A 26,284-nucleotide genomic window follows, 5' to 3' on the forward strand; every position below is an offset into this window, starting at 1 on the left:
GGACTGGGGACAGCAAGGAGTCATCATACCAGGTAGTCCTGAGGCATGGTCCTAGGGCTCAGGTCCTCCGAGAGAAAGACAGAAAGAGAGAAAGAGAGAATTAGAGAGAGCATATTTAAATACACACAGGACACCGGATAAGACAAGAGAAATACTCCAGATGTAACAGACTGACCCTAGCCCCCCGACACATAAACTACTGCAGCATAAATACTGGAGGCTGAGACAGGAGGGATCAGAAGACACTGTGGCCCCATCCGATGATACCCCGGACAGGGCCAAACAGGCAGGATATAACCCCACCCACTTTGCCAAAGCACAGCCCCCACACCACTAGAGGGATGTCTCCAACCACCAACTTACCGTCCTAAGACAAGGCCGAGTATAGCCCACAACGATCTCCGCCATGGCACAACCCGAGGGGGGGCGCCAACCCAGACAGGAAGACCACGTCAGTGACTCAACCCACTCAAGTGACGCACCCCTCCCATGGACGGCATGGAAGAACACCAGTAGGCCAGTGACTCAGCCTCTGTAAAAGGGTTAGAGGCAGAGAATCCCAGTGGAAAGAGGGGAACCGGCAAGGCAGAGACAGCAAGGGCGGTTCGTTGCTCCAGCCTTTCCGTTCACCTTCACACTCCTGGGCCAGACTATACTTAATCATAGGACCTACTGAAGAGATAAGTCTTCAGTAAAGACTTAAAGGTTGAGACTGAGTCTGCGTCTCTCACATTGGTAGGCAGACCATTCCATAAAAATGGAGCTCTATAGGAGAAAGCCCTACCTCCAGCCGTTTGCTTAGAAATTCTAGGGACAATTAGGAGGCCTGCGTCTTGTGACCGTAGCGTACGTGTAGGTATGTACGGCAGGACCAAATCGGAAAGATAGGTAGGAGCAAGCCCATGTAATGCTTTGTAGGTTAGCAGTAAAACCTTGAAATCAGCCCTTGCCTTAACAGGAAGCCAGTGTAGGGAGGCTAACACTGGAGTAATATGATCAAATTTTTTGGTTCTAGTCAGGATTCTAGCAGCCGTATTTAGCACTAACTGAAGTTTATTTAGTGCTTTATCCGGGTAGCCGGAAAGTAGAGCATTGCAGTAGTCCAGCCTAGAAGTAACAAAAGCATGGATTAATTTTTCTGCGTCATTTTTGGACAGAAAATTTCTGATTTTTGCAATGTTACGTAGATGGAAAAAAGCTGTCCTTGAAACAGTCTTGATATGTTCTTCAAAAGAGAGATCAGGGTCCAGAGTAACGCCGAGGTCCTTCACAGTTTTATTTGAGACGACTGTACAACCATCCAGATTAATTGTCAGATTCAACAGAAGATCTCTTTGTTTCTTGGGACCTAGAACAAGCATCTCTGTTTTGTCCGAGTTTAAAAGTAGAAAGTTTGCAGCCATCCACTTCTTTATGTCTGAAACACAGGCTTCTAGCGAGGGCAATTTTGGGGCTTCACCATGTTTCATTGAAATGTACAGCTGTGTGTCGTCTGCATAGCAGTGAAATTTAACATTATGTTTTCGAATGACATCCCCAAGAGGTAAAATATATAGTGAAAACAATAGTGGTCCTAAAACGGAACGTTGAGGAACACCGAAATTTACAATTGATTTGTCAGAGGACAAACCATTCACAGAGACAAACTGATATCTTTCCGACAGATAAGATCTAAACCAGGCCAGAACTTGTCCATGTAGACCAATTTGGGTTTCCAATCTCTCCAAAAGAATGTGGTGATCGATGGTATCAAAAGCGGCACTAAGATCTAGGAGCACGAGGACAGATGCAGAGCCTCGGTCTGACGTCATTAAAAGGTCATTTACCACCTTCACAAGTGCAGTCTCAGTGCTATGATGGGGTCTAAAACCAGACTGAAGCGTTTCGTATACATTGTTTGTCTTCAGGAAGGCAGTCAGTTGCTGTGCAACAGCTTTTTCTAAAAATTTTGGAGAGGAATGGAAGATTCGATATAGGCCGATAGTTTTTTATAATTTCTGGATCAAGATTCGGCTTTTTCAAGAGAGGCTTTATTACTGCCACTTTTAGTGAGCTTGGTACACATCCGGTGGATAGAGAGCCGTTTATTATGTTCAACATAGGAGGGCCAAGCACAGGAAGCAGCTCTTTCAGTAGTTTAGTTGGAATAGGGTCCAGTATGCAGCTTGAGGGTTTGGAGGCCATGATTATTTTCATCATTGCGTCAAGAGATATAGTACTAAAACACTTTAGTGTCTCCCTTGATCCTAGGTCCTGGCAGTTGTGCAGACTCAGGACAATGGAGCTTTGGAGGAATACCCAGATTTAAAGAGGAGTCTGTAATTTGCTTTCTAATGATCATGATCTTTTCCTCAAAGAAGTTCATAAATTTATTACTGCTGAAGTGAAAGCCATCCTCCATTTGCGAAGGCTGCTTTTTAGTTAGCTTTGCGACAGTATCAAAAAGAAATTTCGGATTGTTCTTATTTTCCTCAATTAAGTTGGAAAAATAGGATGATCGAGCAGCAGTAAGGGCTCTTCGATACTGCACGGTACTGTCTTTCCAAGCTAGTCGGAAGACTTCCAGTTTGGTGTGGCGCCATTTCCGTTCCAATTTTCTGGAAGCTTGCTTCAGAGCTCGTGTATTTTCTGTATACCAGGGAGCTAGTTTCTTATGACAGATGTTTTTAGTTTTTAGGGGTGCAACTGCATCTAGGGTATTGCGCAAGGTTAAATTGAGTTCCTCGGTTAGGTGGTTAACTGATTTTTGTCCTCTGACGTCCTTGGGTAGGCAGAGGCAGTCTGGAAGGGCATCAAGGAATCTTTGGGTTGTCTGAGAATTTATAGCACGACTTTTAATGCTCCTTGGTTGGGGTCTGAGCAGATTATTTGTTGCAATTGCAAACGTAATAAAATGGTGGTCCGATAGTCCAGGATTATGAGGAAAAACATTTAGATCCACAACATTTATTCCATGGGACAAAACTAGGTCCAGAGTATGACTGTGGCAGTGAGTAGGTCCAGAGACATGTTGGACAAAACCCACTGAGTCGATGATGGCTCCGAAAGCCTTTTGGAGTGGGTCTGTGGACTTTTCCATGTGAATGTTAAAGTCACCAAAAATTAGAATATTATCTGCTATGACTACAAGATCCGATAGGAATTCAGGGAACTCAGTGAGGAACACTGCATATGGCCCAGGAGGCCTATAAACAGTAGCTATAAAAAGTGAGTGAGTAGGCTGCATAGATTTCATGACTAGAAGCTCAAAAGACGAAAACGTCATTGTTGTTTTTTTTTTGTAAATTGAAATTTGCTATCGTAAATGTTAGCAACACCTCCGCCTTTGCCGGATGCACGGGGGGTATGGTCACTAATGTAACCTGGGGGTGAGGCCTCATTTAACACAGTAAATTCATCAGGCTTAAGCCATGTTTCAGTCAGGCCAATCACATCAAGATTATTATCAGTGATTAGTTCATTGACTATAACTGCCTTGGAAGTGAGGGATCTAACATTAAGTAACCCAATTTTGAGATGTGAGGTATCACAATCTCTTTCAATAATGGCAGGAATGGAGGAGGTCTTTATACTAGTGAGATTGCTAAAGCGAACACCGCCATTTTTAATTTTGCCCAACCTAGATCGAGGCACAGACACGGTCTCAATGGGGAAAGCTGAGCTGACTACACTGACTGTGCTAGTGGCAGACTCCACTAAGCTGGCAGGCTGGCTAACAGCCTGCTGCCTGGCCTGCACCCTATTTCATTGTGGAGCTAGAGGAGTTAGAGCCCTGTCTATTTTCGTAGATAAGATGAGAGCACCCCTCCAGCTAGGATGGAGTCCGTCACTCCTCAACAGGCCAGGCTTGGTCCTGTTTGTGGGTGAGTCCCAGAAAGAGGGCCAATTATCTACAAATTCTATCTTTTGGGAGGGGCAGAAAACAGTTTTCAACCAGCGATTGAGTTGTGAGACTCTGCTGTAGAGCTCATCACTCCCCCTAACTGGGAGGGGGCCAGAGACAATTAATCGATGCCGACACATCTTTCTAGCTGATTTACACGCTGAAGCTATGTTGCGCTTGGTAACCTCTGACTGTTTCATCCTAACATCGTTGGTGCCGACGTGGATAACAATATCTCTATACTCTCTACACTCGCCAGTTTTAGCTTTAGCCAGCACCGTCTTTAGATTAGCCTTATTAGTTACTATAGCCACAAAGTAACAATTGGCAACATAGTAAAAATGTATTACAACAAAACGTACTTCTTGGTCTTAGTTAGGCATATGGCTAGCACTGTGGTTAAGGGATTTTATTAAGATAAAATTGTACAAATAGGCGGGGTTTATGACATTGTAGCTGTGGTAACTAGTAATAACCCTACAAAGCAAGCAAAAATATATAAGTACTTCCGGGTCATGGATTTTTGGAATCAGGGATCCAGCTTTTGTCAGTCAGATGTATTTTTATTTCATTTTTTTTATTAACAAATATCAACAAACAAAAGAGGAATAGTCACATGCAAACAAGCATACATACAAACTATTTACATTGCCAGGAATCCTAAACAAACAAATCATATTCATTAATAATACAACAAGTTTTAATTGCCTTTTTGTTTTTCATTTTAGTTAAAGTAGTGCCATATTGTTTAAATTCATTTATAAAGTGAAAAAAGTTAGGTTTTGAATTAGACCATTTGCATTTGTGAATATGAAATTTACCTAGTATTATTAGCAGTTGAATTAAATATACTACATCTTTATCCATGTCAGAATTTCTGAAATAAATCATTATATCAAAACCATTAAATAGTACAACCGGTCCTATTTATTTTGTAACAAAATTCTATATGTCAATCCAAAATTGCTAAGAAGATAGATAATGATTTCAGGAATATTTGTGATGACGAGTTATCTGAAATTGAGATAAAATACTCTATTGAAAGACTTAAGGACAGTAGGTCCCCTGGAAATGATGGTTTAATAAGCGAGTTTTATAAAGCATTCAATGATAAATTGATTTCTTTCATTCTTGCTATGTTTCAAGAATCAATAGAAAAAGGGGAGTTACTGGCTTCCTTAAAGCAGGGTGTAATTACTTTGATTCCCACACCTAATAAGGATACTCTTTATATAGATAACTGGAGACCCATTGGCCTGTTGAATAATGATGGGAAATTATTTTCCCTTGTATTTGCTAAGAGGTTGAAACAAGGCTTGCATCATATAATTGATGAAGAAATATCTGGTTTTATGCATGGTCGTCACATTAGTAATAACATCAAGTTGATCTTAGATATGATTGGCTATAATGACCTCATCCTTGAGGATAGTTTTCTTATGTTTGTTGATTTTTATAAAGCTTTTGACACTGTAGAACATGAGTTTATGTTCAAAGCAATATGTTTTTTGGGATTTGGTGACTTTTTTTTAAAGCAGTCCAAACTTTATATAGTGGTTGTACTAGCTCTGTAAAATGAGCTCACGGGACATCCCAAAGATTTGATATTGGCCGTGGCATTAGGCAGGGCTGCCCAATTAGTCCATTTTTATTTTTATTGGTTACTCGGATAATGGTGGAATGGAGGAGACCATTTTGCATTTGTTTTTTGCCTGTATTTATAGTAGAATTTTTTGGATTGACATATAGAATTTTGTTACAAAATAAATAGGACCGGTTGTACTATTTAATGGTTTTGATATAATGATTTATTTCAGAAATTCTGACATGGATAAAGATGTAGTATATTTAATTCAACTGCTAATAATACTAGGTAAATTTCATATTCACAAATGCAAATGGTCTAATTCAAAACCTAACTTTTTTCACTTTATAAATGAATTTAAACAATATGGCACTACTTTAACTAAAATGAAAAACAAAAAGGCAATTAAAACTTGTTGTATTATTAATGAATATGATTTGTTTGTTTAGGATTCCTGGCAATGTAAATAGTTTGTATGTATGCTTGTTTGCATGTGACTATTCCTCTTTTGTTTGTTGATATTTGTTAATAAAAAAAATGAAATAAAAATACATCTGACTGACAAAAGCTGGATCCCTTCTAGCCATGGCCCTCTCCGCTTCGCTGATTCCAAAAATCCATGACCCGGAAGTACTTATATATTTTTGCTTGCTTTGTAGGGTTATTACTAGTTACCACAGCTACAATGTCATAAACCCCGCCTATTTGTACAATTTTATCTTAATAAAATCCCTTAACCACAGTGCTAGCCATATGCCTAACTAAGACCAAGAAGTACGTTTTGTTGTAATACATTTTTACTATGTTGCCAATTGTTACTTTGTGGCTATAGTAACTAGCTAGTGGAAAGTGCTTTACAGTGATACGGTTACCCTATCACATATTCTATGCGGTAACGTTAGTCGACTTGAGTGGTTTCCTTGCAGAATCCTGATATTTGTGAGTGATCATGGCTGCTACTACTTCAGCCGCGGTTACAGAATCTCCTGGGCTAGAGACTCAACGCAAAGAAATCGAGTCTCTGCTTCAGGAACATAAACTCCGTGCAGGGGATACTTGGTGAGACTCTTGCCGCCCTCTGCTCTGAGCTGACACCCACACTGAGTGATATAGCTAGCTACCACAACAACAACAAATGACAGCGATGAATCCTTGACTGTATTTGCCGTTGCTTACATTACATAATCAGCATAATATACCATTATCTTTAGATAAGGACCATTTTTATTGGCAAATTCAATGAAAGAACATTGGTTGGAGTGTTGTCATTCCTCTTGCCAAGGATCTCAGCGCTGGTGTTTGGGGAATGACGTTTGATCACTGCGTTAGCATTTTAGGGAGAGTATTCTGTGGAAAAGCTTACATTTTGATATTAATACGACGATTAACATCACGTCCCAGTTGGGGAACATCTTGTCAAAGTGTTGGCTTTAACAAGCAAGATAACATTAACTAACGTTAGCTACACTGACAGCATGCTAGCCCGCCAGCGTTCGCTAGCTACAGGACAGGAACAGCAAGCTAGTAACTTGCAATCTTTTCGGATTAGCTTGACATTTTTGGTATCCAGTTTTTTTCCCTAAGTGTGTATCTATTGTGTGTTCTATTATTTTTGACAAAGTGAGCGCCATCTAAGTTAGCTAGCTAACTGCATAGCTAATGTTAGCTCGATAAACAAAATTAGCTAGCTAGCTGGCTGCTACTTTCGTTTTTACCAGTAAAGTTTCGTTTTGTCAGTGTCACACCCAGATTAGGAAATTATATCGATTAGGAAATTATATCGTATCTACCATAAAGTTCAGGATATCAGTTGAAGTGGGAATGAATGAAATTCCATTTATGTACAGTTTTGTCCTAACAAACCCAAATTAAAAGGAAACTAGACATTTGGCTGTAATTTGCCAAAGCCTAGCTGCCCAAATAAAAGATCCATTGCTGCAATTGTGGTTATGCCATTATAGTATTGTATCAGTAAATACACCAAATACCCCAATCGTAGAAAATGTTACTGATCAAATACTAGCCTAGGTGAATGTGATGTTGAGTTCTTGGTTAATGTAGGCAAGCAAAATATAAGCCTCCCCAATGGAGTTGTTCTTAACCAACACATGCAGGTACCTGGTGGAGAGGCGATGGTATGAGCAGTGGAAGGAGTATGTGGTGACAGGAGACCAGAACTCCTCATCTTTCCCTGGACAGATCGACAACACAGAGCTGTTTGAGGGTAAGTGTCACATCACATCCTGTAACAGAAGACCCATTATTCAATGTTTGGTTAATTTACTTCTACCCCACATATGCTGTTGTGTCAACATGAAAAGTCTGAGCTGTCTAATGATGATTATGATACCCACAGAACTGGATTCCTACCATCTGAAGGAGCGTCTGGTGGAGAATGAGGACTTTGTGTTGATCCCTGCCGAAGCTTGGCGCAATCTGCTGGCCTGGTATGGCATGGTAGATGATCAGCCTGCCCTGGAGCGGAAGGTAAAACAGGGTAGTCACAGAGATGCAGATAACTTGCATACCCTGTGGTCATATCACATAGACTGATTGCCTGACAACTAGGGTTAGGAATTGCCATGGACCTTAAGATACGATATCACAATACTTAGGTGCAGATACGATATGTATTGCCATTCTCACAGTACCAGTCAAAAGTTTGGACACACCTACTGAATCAAGTGTTTTTCTTTATTTCTACTTCATTGTAAAATAATAGAAGACAAACTGTCAAATAGCACATATGGAATCATGTAGTAACCAAAAAAAGTGTTCAACAAATCAAAATATTTGAGATTCTTCAAAGTTGCACACTCTTGCCATTCTCTCAACCAGCTTCGTGAGGTAGTCACCTGGAATGCATTTCAATTAACAGGTAATAAGAAGAGACTTGCTTTGGGCCAAGAAACACGAGCAATGGCCATTAGACCAGTGGAAATCTGTGTTTTTGCTCTGATGAGTCCAAATTTGAGATTGTTGGTTCCAACCGACATTTCTTTGTGAAACGCGTCGGTGAACTGATGATCTCCATATATATGTGGTTCCCACTGTGAAGCACGGAGGTGTGATGGTGTGGGGTGCTTTGCTGGTGACACTGTCAGTGATTTATTTAGAATTCAAGGCACACTTAACCAGTATGGCTACCACAGCATTCTGCAGTGATATCCCATCTGGTCTTTGCTTAGTGGCACTATCATTTGTTTTTCAACAGGGCAATGACCCAACACACCTCCAGGCTGTGTAAGGCCTATTTAACCAAGAAGGAGAGTGATGGAGTACTGCATCAGATGACCTGGCCTCCACAATCACCCAACCTCAACCCAATTGAGATGGTTTGGGATGAGTCGGACTGCAGAGTGAAGGAAAAGCAGCCAAGAAGTGCTCAGCATATGTGGGAACACCTTCAAGATTGTTGGAAAAGCATTCCAGGTGAAGCTGGTTGAGAGAATGCCAAGAGTGTGCAAAGCTGTCGTCAAGGCAAAGGGTGGCTACTTTGAAGAACCTCAAATATACAATATATTTTAATTTGTTGAACACTTTTGGTTACTACATGATTAGTGTTATTTCATAGTTTTGATGTCTTCACTATTATTCTACAATGTAGAAAATAGTAAAAGTAAAGAAAAACCCTTGAATGAGTAGGTGTGTCCAAACTTTTGACTGGTACTGTATATGTTTTGCAATTCAATACTATGATTTTATTGTGATTCCATTGTCAGAACATATTGCTCACCGTCCGTCCGTTTTGGTCAGATTGGAATAAAAGTGATGAAAACAAATTGACTCCCTATTTAGAAAAAAAAAATGAAAACAAGCTATGAAGGAAATAGTTTTGGTGCAGGTATAGCCAACTAGCACAAATATAATGTTGGGAACCTTTTAGATTTCGTTCCCCCCCCCAACATCATTAAAATGATGCACGCGCATCAATGTGGCAGAAGGCTGTGCGTTGTTATGATTCAGAACGGTCAGATAGCAAGCAACAATGACAAGAAGCTTCCATATGGGGAATCGTAGGTGGCTTGTTTCAGCTAGTTGTCTTGTTTTCACTTAGTTCATGCTAATACGGCTAAAATTCTTTAGCTAGCTAACCAACAACTGTAATGATGTATTTGAGACAAGTGCTTATTGTGAAAATGCATTTGTTGTCAAAAATCCTTTGGAGTTGCACTGAAGTTGGTCACACATCCAATTGGTTTTTAAACAACCTATCATGCACTGACTGTACATCCACATCTGTCTACAAACTACTATGTGAACGTGGACCTGACTAGTGTAGTTGTATGTCCTACGGACCCTCATTCAATGGACAATGTTGTGTCTATGAAAAGACACAACTGCCATTGAAGTGTTTCATTTGTATTTGGCAGTTAATTGAATGTGATTGCTTCGTCTATTTCAGGTGGTGGATCTACCCAGCACAGTCAAGGTTGAGGTCTATCCTGTGGAAATCTTCCTGTGTCTCCATAGCAACATGGAAAATGTTGTGACCGCACAGTTCAGCCGTGCAGATCACATCCGTAAGTAGAAACACATCGAAAAGGTGCAATAGTAGCTATGGTGGGTTGGTGTGCAAACTGTGTGCAAACTGTGTGTGTGTCTGTTTTTCCCCTTCAGATACGATTCAGAAGGTGATGATGAAGCAGTTTGAGGTGGTCGAGGGAGCAGAGACCCGGCTGTGGATGAAGAGCTCAGACACTTGCTGTGAGAGGCTGCGGAACGTTCACGTCAATGTCCTCGACTCCTGCCTCATCTCTGGCATGGTATGTCTGCTCTCACTCTCTGACCCTCATCCCACCCTACCCCATACCTACCTGCTTGCATCCCTCTGCTGCTTCCTGAGATACAGTGATGGTGTGTTTAAATGGCAGCTGTGCTGTAACATGTCCTGTCTGCATTGCAGACGGTGATCATGGAGATGAGGAATGCAGATGGTACCTGGCCCAGCTCCAGACCGCAGATCATGTGGGGGTTCCTTCTTTTTATTTATCATCAGTGTGTAGAGAATGTACTATCTACCAAAATTAGTGTTGCTAATGTAGTGTAATGTTTGTGGTAAACGTGATTCCCATATGTATGACTACAAAGGAGAGAGTACTGTAAATTACCTTTTGTGTTATTGTGGTGTTCAGTAGGTGATTTTATATTTTCTCCTTCCATGTCTTATAGTAGGAACTCTGTGGAGGAGCAGGAATCATACCGAGGCCAGCCAGGAGTCTGTGGCCTCACCAACCTAGGAAACACATGTTTCATGAACTCTGCCCTGCAGGTACAGTGCTGTGAGAAAGTATTTGCCCCCTTTCTAATTTTCTCTACTTTTGCATATTTTTGATATTGAATGTTATCAGATCTTCAACCAAAACCTAATAATAGATTTTTGTATTATTTATTTATTTAACCTTAATTTAACTAGGCAAGTCAGTTAAGAACAAATTCTTATTTACAATGATGGCCTACTCCGGCCAAACCCGGACGATGCTGGGCCAATTGTACGCGCCCTATGGGACTCCCAATCACGGCCGGATGTGATGCAGCCTGGATTTGAACCAGGGACTGTAGTGACGCCTCTGCACTGAGACGCAATGCCTTAGAATGGGAGTAAAGAGAACCTGAGTGAACAAGTAACACAACAATTACATACTTATTTTATTTATTTCATAAACAAAGTTATGCAACACCCAATGCCCCTGTGTGAAAATGTAATTGCCTCCTTACACTCAATAATTGGTTGTACCACCTTTCGCTGCAATGAATCCAATCAAACTCTTCCTGTAGTTGTTTATCAGTCTCTCGGGTCGCTGTGGAGGAATTTTGGCCCACATATTAAGTGTTGGTTCTTGAGCTGAAATAATAGATCACAGAAATGTTCCATATGCACAAACTTTCTTTCAATTTGTGCACAAATGTGTTTATATCGCTATGAGCATATTTACTTTGCGAAAATAATTAATCCACCTGATAGGTGTGGCATATCAAGAAGCTGATGAAACAGCATGATCATTACACAGGAACAACTTTTGCCGGGGACAATAAAAGTCCACTCTAAAATGTGCAGTTTTGTCACACAACACAAAGCCACAGATGTCTCAAGTTTTGGGGGGGCGTGCAATTGGCATGCTGACTGCAGGAATGTCAGTGATCTGGACTAGTATGGACTATCATTCATGAGTACTGTATGTTTCTCTCCCTGCTTTGTACAGTGTCTCAGTAACACCCCTCCACTGACTGAGTACTTCCTGCGGAGTGCCTATCTGGAGGAGCTCAACTTCACCAACCCTCTGGGCATGAAGGGGGAGATAGCAGAGGCCTACGCTGATGTTACCAAACAGATGTGGTCTGGGAGGCACTATTCTGTAGTTCCCCGGCTCTTCAAGGTAGTTATCTGTGTGAAGTGTGAAACTCTGTCCACAATTTTATAATGGATTAAAGAGGCTTGTCAGTCAGTCATGCTTAAGTATTGACCATGCATACCTTGAAATAAGGTAATGTTTTATTTTTATTACCAGACCAAGGTTGGCCACTTTGCCTCTCAGTTTCTTGGCTACCAGCAGCATGACTCTCAGGAGCTGCTCTCCTTCCTGCTGGATGGGCTTCATGAGGATCTCAACCGGGTCAAGAACAAGGAGTACATTGAGCTGAGGGATGCCGACGGTAGGCCTGACCAGGTAACAACCTGTAGTAGAAAGAGTATGGGGAGAAGAATTGTAAAATACCACCATTGCTCTCCAAGCTGATGTAAACCTAAGGTACATTTGCATTGCATTTTTCCTCACATTCACCCTTTGACAACTTTCAGGAAGTGGCAGAGGAAGCGTGGCATAACCACCGGCGACGTAACAACTCTGTGATTGTTGACACCTTCCACGGGCTGTTCAAGTCCACCCTGGTTTGCCCCGAGTGCCGCAAAGTGTCGGTCACCTTTGACCCCTTCTGCTACCTCAGCGTGCCTCTGCCTTTTAGCAAGGACCGGGTGATGGAGGTCTTCTTTGTTTCTCTGGACCCTGTGGCCAAACCTGTTCAGGTACAAGATTAATCTTCCTATAGTTGGCCCTACATCATGCTTTTTATAGGTAATCATCTGTATTGATTTATTTGTATTCTTTCCCACCAGCATCGCTTGGTTGTACCCAAAGCTGGAAAAGTGTTTGACCTGTGCTCCGCTCTCTCGGAAATGACCAACGTCTCCGTCAATCAAGTGAGACAACTTTTTAAAGCCTCTGGTAGAGCATGCTGTGGAAAAGCTATTGTCATTCATCACATGAAATATTGAGGTGATACTGACCTGTTTCTCTCTCATTTCAGATGGTTGTGGCTGATGTGTTCAACCACCGCTTCTATAAGATCTACCATGCTGATGAGTCTCTAAGCTGCATCCTGGACCGGGATGACATATTTGTGTATGTAAAACCAGCTTTTACCTCCACACCAAAAACATACTTTTTGGGTCTTTTCCTGTTTGCTTGTTAGCACCAGCATCTCTCCTGACCCCTGTCTGTGTGTTGCCCTGGCAGGTATGAGCTGAGCAGTCGCTCTGTGGAGGAGGAGGGGGATGAGGTGGTGCTGGCTCTGTACCTGAGGGAGCGTTCTCAGTACAGGGACTCCAGCTCAGGGAGTAGCAGCTGCGGGACGTCCCTGTTCGGACACCCACTGCTCATGGCTGTGCCTCGAGTCCAGTGCAGCCGCAACGCCCTCTATCACCTCTTCCTGCAGCGGCTAGCGTGAGTTACTGACACAGGCCAAACATCAGCTAAAATATATATTTTTTTTTATTGGAATTTAATTGTAAAGATGCTGTGCTTTGTCTGAGAGGGAGGCCTTTCTCTCACAAGAGGGCGGTTCAAATTGCAGGGGACATTCTAGGAATGACTGTTTACGGTTTTTCGCTGCTGCTGTACGCTATGGGCACAGATAGAACAAGGAGCTCGTTATAAACATTTTTTTTTTGTTGGTTGCATCAAAAGTAAGTCTCCGGTCTAAAAAATAAATAACGTCATTCATTCTTCAAAACATTTTTCTATCACCTACACTTGATGCTAGTTAGCTAGCTATGGTAATGTTTGCAAAGCTAGGTAGGTAGATATTATAGCTAAAAGCTTAGCTTGCTGCAAAAAAGCTTGCTAAGATAATGTATACACAATCAAATAAATATTATTTCAAAACATTAACAGAACGTAAGGCTTTTATAGCTCTAATATAGCTAACGTTAGCTAGCTAATTAGAAGCTGATCTCTGCTGGATGCATTTACGTTTAGCTCGTTTGAGTTTGTTGCTGTTAGCTAGCACTTGCACAAGCTGTACTGCAGTATTTGTATTTATTATGGATCCCCATTAGCTGCTGCCAAAGCAGCAGCTGCTCTTCCTGGGGGTCCAGCAAAATTAAGGCAGTTTATACAATTTTTAAACATTACAATACATTTACAGATTTCACAACACACTGTGTGCCCTCAGGCCCATACTCCACCACTACCACATATCTACAGTACTAAATCCATGTGTATGTTATCGTGTGTGTGTGTGTGTGTGTGTGTGTGTGTGTGTCGCGTGCGTGTCGGTGCCGATCTTTGTGTTGCTTCACAGTCCCCGCTGTTCCATAAGGTGTTTCTTAACTTCTTATCGGTAGCGTCCCACCTGGCCAACGTCCGGTGAAATTGCAGAGCGCGAAATTAAAAAAATACCAAATTCAAATATTTAACATTCTTGAAAATATGTTATACATCAAAATAAAGCTTAACTACTTGTTAATCCAGCTGCTGTGTCAGATTTCAAAAAGGCTTTATGGCGAAAGCGAACCATGCGATTATCTGAGGACAGCGCCCCGCATACAAACATATGAAAATCATATTTCAACCAGGCAGGTGTGCCACAAAAGTCAGAAATGGCGATATAATTCATGCCTTACCTTTGAAGATCTTCTTCTGTTGGCACTCCAAAATGTCCCAGAAACATCACAAATTATCCTTTTGTTTCAATAATGTCCTTATTTATGTCCCAAAAATTAATTTATTTGGTGCGTTTGATTCAGAAATACACCGGTTTCAACTCGCCCAACATGCCTAAAAAGTATCTAATAAGTTACCTGTGAACTTGGTCCAAACATTTTAAACAACGTTCCTAATCCAACCTCAGGTACCCTAAAACGTAAATAATCGATAAAATGTAAGACGGAATAAACTGTTTCCAATACCGGAAAAAAACAACGAAGTGCGCTCCAGTTAACGAGCATCAAAACAGTAGTCCCCCTGGTGTGACCCTTACAATGAATATCACTTCTTCATTTCTCAAAAGAAAAACATCAAACAATTTCTAAAGACTGACATCTAGTGGAAGCCATAGGAACTGCAACCAGGTTCCTAATAATAAGGGTATCCCATAGAAAACAAATGGAAAATCCTATGACCTCAAAAAAAAAAAAAATTCCCTGGATGGTTTGTCCTCGGGGTTGCGCCTGCCATATCAGTTCTGTTATACTCACAGACAATATTTTCAGTTTTAGAAACTTTAAACATCTACCAATTATATGCATATCCTAGCTTCTGGGCCCGAGTAACAGGCAGTTTACTGCCCCCTACCCAAGAGAGGTTAATATTTCTATGGTGTTGAATGATGAGCTGTAGTCAATGAATAGCATTTTTACATAGGTATTCCTCTTGTCCAGGTGGGATAGGGCTGTGTGATGGTGATTGCATCATCTGTGGACCTATTGGAGCGGTACACAAATTGAAGTGTGTCTAGGGTGACAAGTAAGGTGGAGATGATATGATCCTTGACTAGTCTCTCAAAACACTTCATGATGATAGAATTGAGTGCTACGGAGCGATAGTCATTTAGTTCAGTTACCTTTGCCTTCTTGGGTACAGGAACAATGGTGGCCATCTTGAAGCATGTGGGGACAGCAGACTAGGATAGGGAGAGATTAAATATTTCCGTAAACACACCAGTCAGACTGCTCTATCAAATCAGACTTAATTATAACATAATAACACACAGAAATACGAGCCTTAGGTCATTAATATGGTCGAATCCGGAAACTATCATCTCAAACAAAACGTTATTCCTGTTACATTGCACAACCTTCAATGTTATGTCATAATTAAGTAGAATTCTGGCAAATTAGTTCGCAACGAGCCAGGCGGCCAAACTGTTGCATATACCCTGACTGCGTGCAATGAATGCAAAATGACACAATTTCACCTGGTTAATATTGCCTGCTAACCTGGATTTCTTCTAGCTAAATATGCAGGTTTAAAAATATATACTTCTGTGTATTGATTTTAAGAAAGGCATTGATGTTTATGGTTAGGTACAGTCGTGCAACGATTGTGCTTTTTTCGCAAATGCGCTTTTGTTAAATCATCCCCCGTTTTGGCGAAGTCGGCTGTCTTTGTTAGGAAGAAATAGTATTCACACAGTTCGCAACGAGCCAGGCTGCCCAAACTGCTGCATATACCCTGACTCTGTTTGCAAGAGAAGTGACACATTTTCCCTAGTTAAAAGAAATTCATGTTAGCAGGCAATATTAACTAAATATACAGGTTTAAAAAGATATACTTGTGTATTGATTTTAAGAAAGGCATTGATGTTTATGGTTGGAGCAACGTGTACCTAAGCGATTATATGCAACGCAGGACAGGCTAGATAAACTAGTAATATCATCAACCATGTGTAGTTAACTAGTGATTATGATTGATTGTTTTTTATAAGATAGGTTTAATGCTAGCTAGCAACTTACCTTGGCTTCTTACTGCATTTGCGTAACAGGCAGGCTCCTCGTGGAGTGCAATGTAAAGCAGGTGGTTAGAGCGTTGGACTAGTTAACTGTAAGGTTGCAAGATTGAATCCCTGAGCTGACAAGGTAAAAATCTGTTGTTCTGCCCCTGAACAAGGCAGTTAACCCACCGTTCCTAGGCCGTCATTGAAAATAAGAATGCGTTCTTAACTGACTTGCCTAGTTAAATAAAGGTCTAAAAAAAAATGTACAAAATAAATAATCGGCATCCAAAAATATCGATTTCCGATTGTTATGAAAACTTGAAATCGGCCCTAATTAATCGGCCATTAAGATTAATCGGTTGACCTCTAATATATACTCCAATTTAGGCATTCCTCCTTCTCTCCAATCCTTACATCTATTATGGTTCGACAGGAATAGGGGTAATAAACCATATTTTCTCCCTTAAGGGGATCTGACTTGACCTCAAACCCTCATTTGCCTAACCCACAGATGTCCATCTGTATCCCCTATAGCAATCCTGTGACTTCCTCCCGTACACCCAACACATTCCAAAGCATTGCCTGATGGTTCACATCAGGCAATGCTTCTTGTGAATAGCAAACAAAAATTTTGTGAGTTTTTTTAATCGGGCAAGACAGCTCTAACCAACATCTCCAAACTTGTCTCATTGATTGGACTCCAGGTTAGCTGACTCCAATTAGCTTTTGGAGAAGTCATTAGCCTAGGGGTTCACATACTTTTCCCAATCTACACTGTGAATGTTTAAATTATGTATTCAAAATAGACACGAAGAAAACAATTTGTCATTAGTTTAAGCACACTGTGTTTGTCTATTGTTGTGACTTAGATGAAGATCAGATCAAATGTTATGACCAATTTATGCAGAAATCCAGGTAATTCCAAAGGGTTCACATACTTTTTCTTGCCACTGTATGTGTTATAGCTTTACACCCCCTGTTATAATGTGGATAAAGAGTTACTTGTCTAACAGAAGACAAAGGGTGTTCTTTAATGGAAGCCTCTCAAACATAATCAGGTAGAATCAGGAATCCCCAGGGTAGCTGTTTAGGCCCTTTGAAAAAAGCAATCTTTACTAACGACATGCCACTGACTGAGTAAAGCCAGAGTGTCTATGTATGCGGATGACTCAACACTATACACGTCAGCTACTACAGCGACTGAAAGGACTGCAACACTCAACAAAGATTTGCAGGTAGTTTCAGAGTGGGTGGCAAGGAAATAATTTGCTGTAAATATTCCAAAAACTAAAAGCATTGTATTTGTGACAGATCATTCACTAAACCCTTAACCTCAACTAAATATTGTAATAAATAATGTGGAAATTGAGCAAGTTGAGATGACTAAACTGCTTGGAGTAACCCTGGATTGTAAACTGTCATGGTCAAAATATATTGATACAACAGTAGCTAAGATGGGGAGAAGTCTGTCCATAATAAAGCGCTGCTCTGCCTTAACACTATCAACAAGGCAGGCCCTAGTTTTGTCGCACCTGGACTACTGTTCTGTCTTGTGGTCAGGTGCCACAAAAAAGGACTTAGGAAAATTGCAATTGGCTCAGAACAGGGCAGCATGGCTGGCCCTTGGATGTACACAGACAGCTAATACGACCCAGGGTCGTTACAATAATATGCATGTCAATGTCTCCTGCCACAAAGTGGAGGAGAGATTGACTTTACAACTTGTATTTATGAGCGGTATTGACATGTTAAATGCACCGAGCTGTCTGTCTAAACTACTGGCACACAGCTCGGACACCCATGCATACCCCACAAGACATGCCACAAGAGGTCTCTTCATAGAACAGACTATGGGAGGCTCACAGTACTACATAGAGCAGGGATGCAAACTAGCCACCTTTCTGCGAAATTTGCCGTTTTGAATCCAAAATAAGTGACCTATGTGATTTGTGTAGATCCGATGAGAAAAGTTTGGGTGGGGGGGTTGGATGACTACTGGCTGTATGCAAACGAGTGATGCGCGCTTGGAGCAATACTGGCTGTATCCAAGGCTCAGCCAATCGTTCACATAACAGAATGCAGCACGCGAATGAAGAGACAACCAATTTACTAGTTACTGCCAGTGTTGCCAACTTAGTGACTTTGTCGCTATATTTAGCGAGTATTCAGACCTCTCTAGCGACACATTTTCAAAAAAGCGACTAGCGACAAATCTAGCAACTTTTTCTGGTGTTATTGGAGACTTTGAGACTCTGACGTGAAAGCACACATCGTTCTTACTCTTCTCAACGAGCAGCGGGTGCTGCAGTTGGCCCCGTCCCAAAGCACTCGCATGCGGCCCAGTCCTCATGTAGCAGTCCCTCCCAGCTGCAGTCAAAGCAGGAGATGTTCACCCTTCCGCATCCAGACTGCAAATGAATCGCGCATGCGGGAAGCCGCCGCTGGCTGATCCTGCCCTGGTTTACATAAAAACATTTTTTTTACCTGAATTAGGGCCAGACTAGTTACCATAATTTTCTCACATTGCCATTGACAGTTTTCTATTGTCTCTTGTTGGTCCATTTAGATTGTATACAAAAAAAATGTAAAAACAATTCATGTTTTACTGTGACTTGTTGTAGGCTCCTAAGTGGACCATAAGGTTAAAAACCAAATTAAGAAAACTAAAACTTAAATAAAAAAAACTAAGTAACTCCGCCAGAGTGTCTCTTTTGGGTCACTTTTGCCGGTCCCAAGCCCGGATAAAGGAGGAGGGTTGGAATTGTGACATTAAAAAAAAAACAAGAACCGACAGAAGTTCATTTGTAGTTCGAAACATATTTAGGGTGTTTTTTTACTCACTTTTTGTATCTCCCACGACGTTATTCCTCTCTTCAACAGCGTCCATCACAATTACATGCAAAATAGGTGATGACGTCATTTAGGGACTTCTAGGACAGCCAATAGCTACTTTCCTTACTGAGGAGTTGGCAACACTGGTTACTGCATCAGGGCGCGTTCTGGAAAGACAGCGGGAGAGTGGAAAGGCAGATTGTCAGTTAACTTAAAGCAGCGCGTCCCCTGAATGATAACGAAGAGGTAGGTAGGTGAGAAGCCTGACCACGGAGACGATGAAGCATACTTAATGAGCTGTAACCGAAAAACAATCGCTATTTGGAAAGTTTGAGGTGAGGGAGAAAGTGTGGTGTTCCAAGTATTGTTAGTGTTGTTAATTCGAACCAGCTAGCAAGATAATGTTACTTATCTGTTAGCTAGCCAGGGAAATTATGAGCATTAGCTCATTAAAGTCAGACAGCTAACGTTACAACATCAGATGAACTAACGTTAGTATCCTAACCAATTCGTTACGACTCCTTGCCATTCCTCAAGTTATAACGCTTTAGTTGCTTACTGGACACTGGACCCTGGCAATCTGTGTGAAACTAGCTAACAAACTAATTTTTTCCCTCTACAGTAAACAAGTGTAGCTGGAGCTGGGCCTGGCTTAAGCTGGATGCCACCATAGAGGTGAAAGGAACACCACACACTCTTTCTCACTTTTTCAATTCAGTGGATATAAAGGGGTATTCCAGGTGTACTCTGCCTGAAAGAGATCAATTATGTCAACAAAAGGTGTCATGCTCTGCTGGCACATTATAGAGCAGATGTATGTCCACAGGCAGAAAATGTACAATGTAGTAATGTGCAGTGTCTCCCAAAAATATTGCTTTTGTTGTGTTGAACTTGACAGTAACACTTGTTTGAGTGAGGGGGGATTATTACATGTTTTTACTCAGTGAACATTTATTTTTGCACACATGTAGCTTTGTGCACTTGATCAATGTCTACTATAGAGGCCACTATGATAGAGCAAATATAGAATGCCTGTTTGTTTCATTCTATTTGTACTTTAAGATTTTATTCCCCCGAAGTGCAGTATTTAGATGTGTGTGTGGTGACAGGCGTTCTATTATAAAGGCTGTCATGGCTAACTGCAATATTAGTGTATTGTTCTCTCATTTGCAGTAAAGTCTAGACAACAAAACATTGGATTGCTTTCATTACATTTTATTGCTGTGAGTTAGGTTCACATTAACCACTTTTTATTTTACACACAGAGACTGATCATGTAGATCATATTCTTTGTTTAATTAGTTAAAACCTGCATTTCTCCCTAGCATGGATTTTGTTTGCATGTTTCAGGGCAAAAAAAAAGTGTCACCTTTTTTTAAAAAGATTTTAAAAAAATAAAAAAACGTATGGAACAGCGGGGACTGTAGGCACAGACACATGCATACACACAATAACATACGCACTATACATACACATGGATTTAGTACTGTAGATATGTGGTAGTAGTGGAGTGAATGTATTGTAATGTTTTTAAACATGTATAAACTGCCTTGGCAGCAGCTAATGGGGATCCATAATAAATACAATACCAATACAATACGCCATAGACCAGAGATAGGATTTTCCCCAAAGCAGATGTACTGCCCCGAAAATGAGAGAAAGGCCTATTGTGTGGTCATGTTTTCACAGACGGTATGTCCGACCACCAGATCCCTCAGAGGAGGGTGAAGATGACGAGGAACTTTACAAGATCCAGACCAATGGTGTCAGCGATGGTAATCTGATCTCATTTAGAAAATTGTTAATACACTGGGCAGAATTGGTTTATACAAACTATGTGTTTTACATATTGTCTCCACTTTAGAATGTTCTCTGTCTCCACAGATGATGGTGAGGATAATGGTATGAGGCCAGGACCCTTTAAGAGAGATGACTGTTGTGATGGTGGCCAATGGGATGGCCAAGCAGACGGCCCTGCTGTGACTCAAACTCAGCCAGAGCAGGCACAATCCCAGGAGTCTGGAAAACAGGTTCAGGCTGAGGGGACCAGTAGTGAAGTCAGGGCAGGGTGCAGCACAGAGGACAGTGCCTCGGCATCCTGCAGTGCTGAAGCCAGTGCTGGAGTTCCAACAAACAGCCAGCAGGGTGCAGGCCTTCAGCAGCAGCAGCCATGTGAGACTGAGGTAGAGGAGGAGAAGGGTGAGTGCCTCCCGCAGACCAACGAGAGGAAGGGCTACCAGGCCAGATGCAGAAAGCTGCTCTTCTCCATTCAAGCGGTCAACTCCAATGGCACTACGGAGAGAGGCATGGGAGAGGACGGCAGTGCCTTCTCTTTTAGCTGTGAGTCTGACAACACATCACATTCACACTGCCAACTGCTTTCACTGTTGTAGCAAGGCTTATATGCTCTTCATATGTTTTAGAGCCAATAGCTGTATGTGACACAGATGGTTAGCATCCACATGTGAGTATTTTATTTAATATTAGTGTTCCTTTCACAGCTCAACCATATGTGGCCATTGACTGGGATCCTGACATGAAGAAGAAATGCTACAACGAGAATGAGGCAGAGGTATGTGTGAATCACGCTTTACATTAATAAAGTATTTAAGTTTGAAAGTGTGTGGGCCAGCAGCGTGAACATAGCCTGGTTGCTGGTCATTTAGCAAACTCCAGACATCTTTCCATCCACAGAAGTATGTAAAACACCAAAGCATGGAGGTCCCTCATCAGCAGACCACAGTGCAGCTGCAGGAGTGCATAGAGCTCTTCACCACTGTGGAAATCCTGGAGGAAGAAAACCCCTGGTACTGCTGTCTCACACCTGTCATTTCATTCTATGTATCTAACAAGAATTATGCTGAATATAGTTAATGGTCCAATGCAGCTGTTTTTATCTCTATATCAAATCCTTTCTGGGTAACAATAAAGTACCTACAGTGTGGGGGGAAAGTATTTGATCCCCTGCTGATTTTGTACGTTTGCCCACTGACAAAGAAATGATCCGTCTAATTTTAATGGTAGGTTTATTTGAACAGTGAGAGACAGAAAAATCCAGAAAGACGCATGTCAAATGTTATAAAATGATTTGCATTTTAATGAGGGGAAATAAGTATTTGACCCCTCTGCAAAACATGACTTAGTACTTGGTGGCAAAACCCTTGTTGGCAATCAGAGGTCAGATGTTTCTTGTAGTTGGCCACCAGGTTTGCACACATCTCAGGAGGGATTTTGTCCCACTCCTCTTTGCAGATCTTCTCCAAGTCATTAAGGTTTCGAGGCTGACGTTTGGCAACTCAAACCTTCAGCTCCCTCCACAGATTTTCTATGGGATTAAGGTCTGGAGACTGGCTAGGCCACTCCAGGACCTTAATGTGCTTCTTCTTGAGCCACTCCTTTGTTGCCTTGGCCATGTGTTTTGGGTCATTGTTATGGTGGAATACCCATCCACGACCCATTTTCAATGCCCTGGCTGAGGGAAGGAGGTTCTCACCCAAGATTTGACGGTACATGGCCCCGTCCATCGTCCCTTTGATGCGGTGAAGTTGTCCTGTCCCCTTAGCAGAAAAACACCCCCAAAGCATAATGTTTCCACCTCCATGTTTGACGGTGGGGATGGTGTTCTTGGGGTCATAGGCAGCATTCCTCCTCCAAACACGGCGAGTTGAGTTGATGCCAAAGAGCTCCATTTTGGTCTCCTCTGACCACAACACTTTCACCCAGTTGTCCTCAATCATTCAGATGTTCATTGGCAAACTTCAGACGGGCATGTATATGGGCTTTCTTGAGCAGGGGGACCTTGCGGGCGCTGCAGGATTTCAGTCCTTCACGGCGTAGTGTGTTACCAATTGTTTTCTTGGTGACTATGGGCCCAGCTGCCTTGAGATCATTGACAAGATCCTCCCGTGTAGTTCTGGGCTGATTCCTCACCGTTCTCATGATCATTGCAACTCCATGAGGTGAGATCTTGCATGGAGCCCCAGGCCGAGGGAGATTGACAGTTCTTTTGTGTTTCTTGGTGATGGTTTTGTAGCCCATTCCAGCCTTGTGTAGGTCTACAATCTTGTCCCTGACATCCTTGGAGTGCTTTTTTGTCTTGGCCATGGTGGAGAGTTTGGAATCTGATTGATTGATTGCTTCTGTGGACAGGTGTCTTTTATACAGGTAACAAACTGAGATTAGGAGCACTCCCTTTAAGAGTGTGCTCCTAATCTCAGCTCGTTACCTGTATAAAAGACACCTGGGAGCCAGAAATCTTTCTGATTGAGAGGGGGTCAAATACTTATTTCCCTCATTAAAATGCAAGTCAAAAATGTTATAAATTGATATGTGTTTTTTGGGATTTTTTTGTTATTCTGTCTCTCACTGTTCAAATAAACCTACCATTAAAATTAGACTGATCATTTCTTTGTCAGTGGGCAAACGTACAAAATCAGCAGGGGATCAAATACTTTTTTTCCTCACTGTAACTGTGATTGTTTATTTTTGACCCTTTTGAATTGAAAACAAAAATTGGCAAAGAGCAATTTTCAAGAATTTAACTAGGACTGTCTGGGAGTGTTCTGAGAAGGGAGGGGAAAACTGAAAACTAGCTGTTATTATCAGAGTTTTGGAACTCTTATTGGTCTATTAACTATACTTAACAAAAATATAAATACAACCTGCAACAATTTCAAAGATTTTATTGAGTTACAGTTCATATAAGGAAATCAGTCAATTGAAGTAAATTCATTAGGCCCTAATCTATGGATTACACATGACTGGGAGTACAGATATGCATCTGGTCACAGATACAGTTGAAGTCAAGTTTACATACATCTTAGCCAAATGCATTTAAACTCAGTTTGTCACAATTCCTGACCTTTAATCCTATTAAAAATTCCCTGTCATAGATCAGTTAGGATCGCCACTTTATTTTATGAATGTGAAATGAGAGAATGATTTACTAAAGCTTAAATCTTTTTAATCACATTCCCAGTGGGTCAGAAGTTTACATACACTCAATTAGTATTTGGTAGCATTGCCTTTAAATTGTTTAACTTGGTTCAAACGTTTCGAGTAGCCTTCCATAAGCTTCACACAATAAGTTGGGTGAATTTTGGCCGTTCCTCCTGACAGAGCAATGGCCCATTCCTCCTGACAGAGAGGTTTGTAGGCCTCCTTGCTCGCACACGCTTTTTCAGTTCTGCCCACAAATTTTCTATAGGATTGAGGTCAGGGCTTTGTGATGGCCACTCCAATACCTTGACATTGTTGTCCTTAAGCCATTTTGCCACAAATTTGGAAGTATGCTTGTGGTCATTGTCCATTTGGAAGACCCATTTGCGACCAAGCTTTAACTTCCTGACTGATGTTTTGAGATGTTGCTTCAATATATCCACATAATTTTCCTACCTCATGATGCCATCTATTTTGTGAAGTGCACCAGTCCCTCTTGCAGCAAAGCACACCCACAACATGATGCTGCCACCCCCGTGCTTCACTGTTGGGATGGTGTTCTTTGGCTTGCAAGCATCCCTCTTTTTCCTCCAAACATAACGATGGTCATTATGACCAAACAGTTCTATTTTTGTTTCATCGGACCAGAAGACATTTCTCAAAAAAAGTACGGTCTTTGTCCCCATGTGTAGTCTGGCTTTTTTATGGCGGTTTTGGAGCAGTGGCTTCTTCCTTGCTGAGCAGCCTTTCATGTTATATCGATATAGGACTCGTTTTACTGTGGATATAGATACTTTTGTACCGGTTTCCTTCAGTATCTTCACAGGTCCTTTGCTGTTGTTCTGGGATTGATTTGCACTTTTCGACCACCAAAGTCCGTTCATCTCTAGGAGACAGAACGCGTCTCCTTCCTGAGCGGTATGACGGCTGCATGGTCCCATGGTGTTTATACTTGCGTACTATTGTTTATACAGATGAACGTGGTACCTTCAGGCGTTTGGAAATTGCTCCCAAGGATGAACCAGACTTTTGGAGGTCTACAATTGTTTTTCTGAGTTCTTGGCTGAGTTCTTTTGATTTTCCCATGATGTCAAGCAAAGAGGCACTGAATTTGAAGGTAGGCCTTGAAATACATCCACAGGTACACCTCCAATTGACTCAAATTATGTCAATTAGCCTATCAGAAGCTTCTAAAGCCATGACATCATTTTCTGTAATTTTCCAAGCTGTTTAAAGGCACAGTCAACTTACTGTATGTGAACTTCTGACCCACTGGAATTGTGATACAGTGAATTATAAGTGAAACAATCTGTCTGTAAACAATTCTTGGAAAAATTACGTGTCATGCACAAAGTCGATGTCCTAACCAACTTGCCAAAATTATAGGTTGTTACAAGACATTTGTGGAGTGGTTGAAAAATGAGTTTTAATGACTCCAATATAAGTTTATGTAAACTTCCGACTTCATCTGTACCTTAAAACAAAAGGTAGGGGCATGGATCAGAAAACCAGTCAGTATCTGGTGTGACGACCAATGGCCTCATACAGTGCGATACATCTCTTTCGCATAGAGTTGATCAGACTGTTGATTGTAGCTTGTGGAATGTTGTCCCACTCTTCAATGGCTGTGGGAAATTGCTAGATATTGGTGGGACCTGGAACACGCTGTCCCGAGCATCTCAAACATGCTCAATGGGTGACATCTCAGGTGAGTATGCAGGTCATGGAAGAACAGACATGTTCAGCTTCCAAGAATTGAGTACAGCTCCTTGCGACATGGGGCTGTGCATTATCATGCTGAAACATGAGGTATTGGCGACTGATGAATTGGCATGACAATGGGCTCCAGGATCTCGTCACAGTATCTCTGTGCGTTCAAATTGCCATCTATAGTTGTGTTCGTTGTCCGTAGTTTATGCCTGCCCATACCATAATCCCACCGCCACTATTTTAGAGAAATAAGCTTTTTGTGTGTATGGAACATTCCTGGCATCTTTTATTTAAGCTCATGAAATATAGGATAAACACTTTACATGTTGCGTTTATATTTTTGTTCAGTGTAATTTACCGCCTGGTGACATCACCTGGCAGGCCAAAACTTCATCCCACCAAAACAGGCTGAAATGTCAGGTGGTCTCTTCAAACAGTTCATACACTAAAACGGCATTATCATTTTCACAATTTCACAGTAATATTCCAACCTCAGTGTGGAAATGTATATAAATCACAGGAAGGTAACGTTTTTCACTGCGCTGGGCCTTTAACCTCTTGAGCATCTGATCCCGTTAGCGGGATCAAAATCCAGCGAAAAATCATATCGCCAATTAGCATTA

General features: G+C 41.5%; 1 protein-coding gene and 2 long non-coding RNA genes across 4 annotated transcripts in view; 1 reads left to right on the forward strand and 2 right to left on the reverse strand.

The window, feature by feature from the left end:
- On the reverse strand, positions 1-10,667 carry LOC123727288 (uncharacterized). The gene is made up of 4 exons (XR_006759221.1): positions 10,580-10,667; positions 7,839-7,943; positions 7,587-7,711; positions 1-65 (listed from the first exon to the last, which is right to left on the reverse strand). It is a non-coding gene; the product is annotated as an uncharacterized lncRNA (long non-coding RNA).
- Positions 6,178-26,284, forward strand: part of LOC106571840 (ubiquitin carboxyl-terminal hydrolase 11) — a 25,854-nt gene continuing 5,747 nt past the window's right edge. The window contains exons 1-17 of one of the 2 annotated variants that reach the window (XM_014145312.2): positions 6,178-6,527; positions 7,583-7,692; positions 7,825-7,955; positions 9,874-9,991; positions 10,089-10,234; positions 10,375-10,436; positions 10,641-10,740; positions 11,672-11,845; positions 11,978-12,136; positions 12,268-12,492; positions 12,583-12,666; positions 12,774-12,868; positions 12,983-13,189; positions 20,703-20,788; positions 20,898-21,353; positions 21,515-21,585; positions 21,708-21,820. In XM_014145312.2, coding sequence (XP_014000787.2) covers positions 6,418-6,527; positions 7,583-7,692; positions 7,825-7,955; positions 9,874-9,991; positions 10,089-10,234; positions 10,375-10,436; positions 10,641-10,740; positions 11,672-11,845; positions 11,978-12,136; positions 12,268-12,492; positions 12,583-12,666; positions 12,774-12,868; positions 12,983-13,189; positions 20,703-20,788; positions 20,898-21,353; positions 21,515-21,585; positions 21,708-21,820 — 2,447 coding nt within the window. In that variant the 5' untranslated portion in view covers positions 6,178-6,417. The other variant, XM_014145313.2, reaches the window with a different exon arrangement.
- Positions 15,329-19,113, reverse strand: LOC123727289 (uncharacterized). Its single transcript, XR_006759222.1, has 3 exons — positions 19,023-19,113; positions 18,462-18,637; positions 15,329-15,368 (listed from the first exon to the last, which is right to left on the reverse strand). It is a non-coding gene; the product is annotated as an uncharacterized lncRNA (long non-coding RNA).

The sequence above is a fragment of the Salmo salar genome, chromosome ssa15 (assembly GCF_905237065.1).
Source record: "Salmo salar chromosome ssa15, Ssal_v3.1, whole genome shotgun sequence".
NCBI lineage: Eukaryota > Metazoa > Chordata > Actinopteri > Salmoniformes > Salmonidae > Salmo > Salmo salar.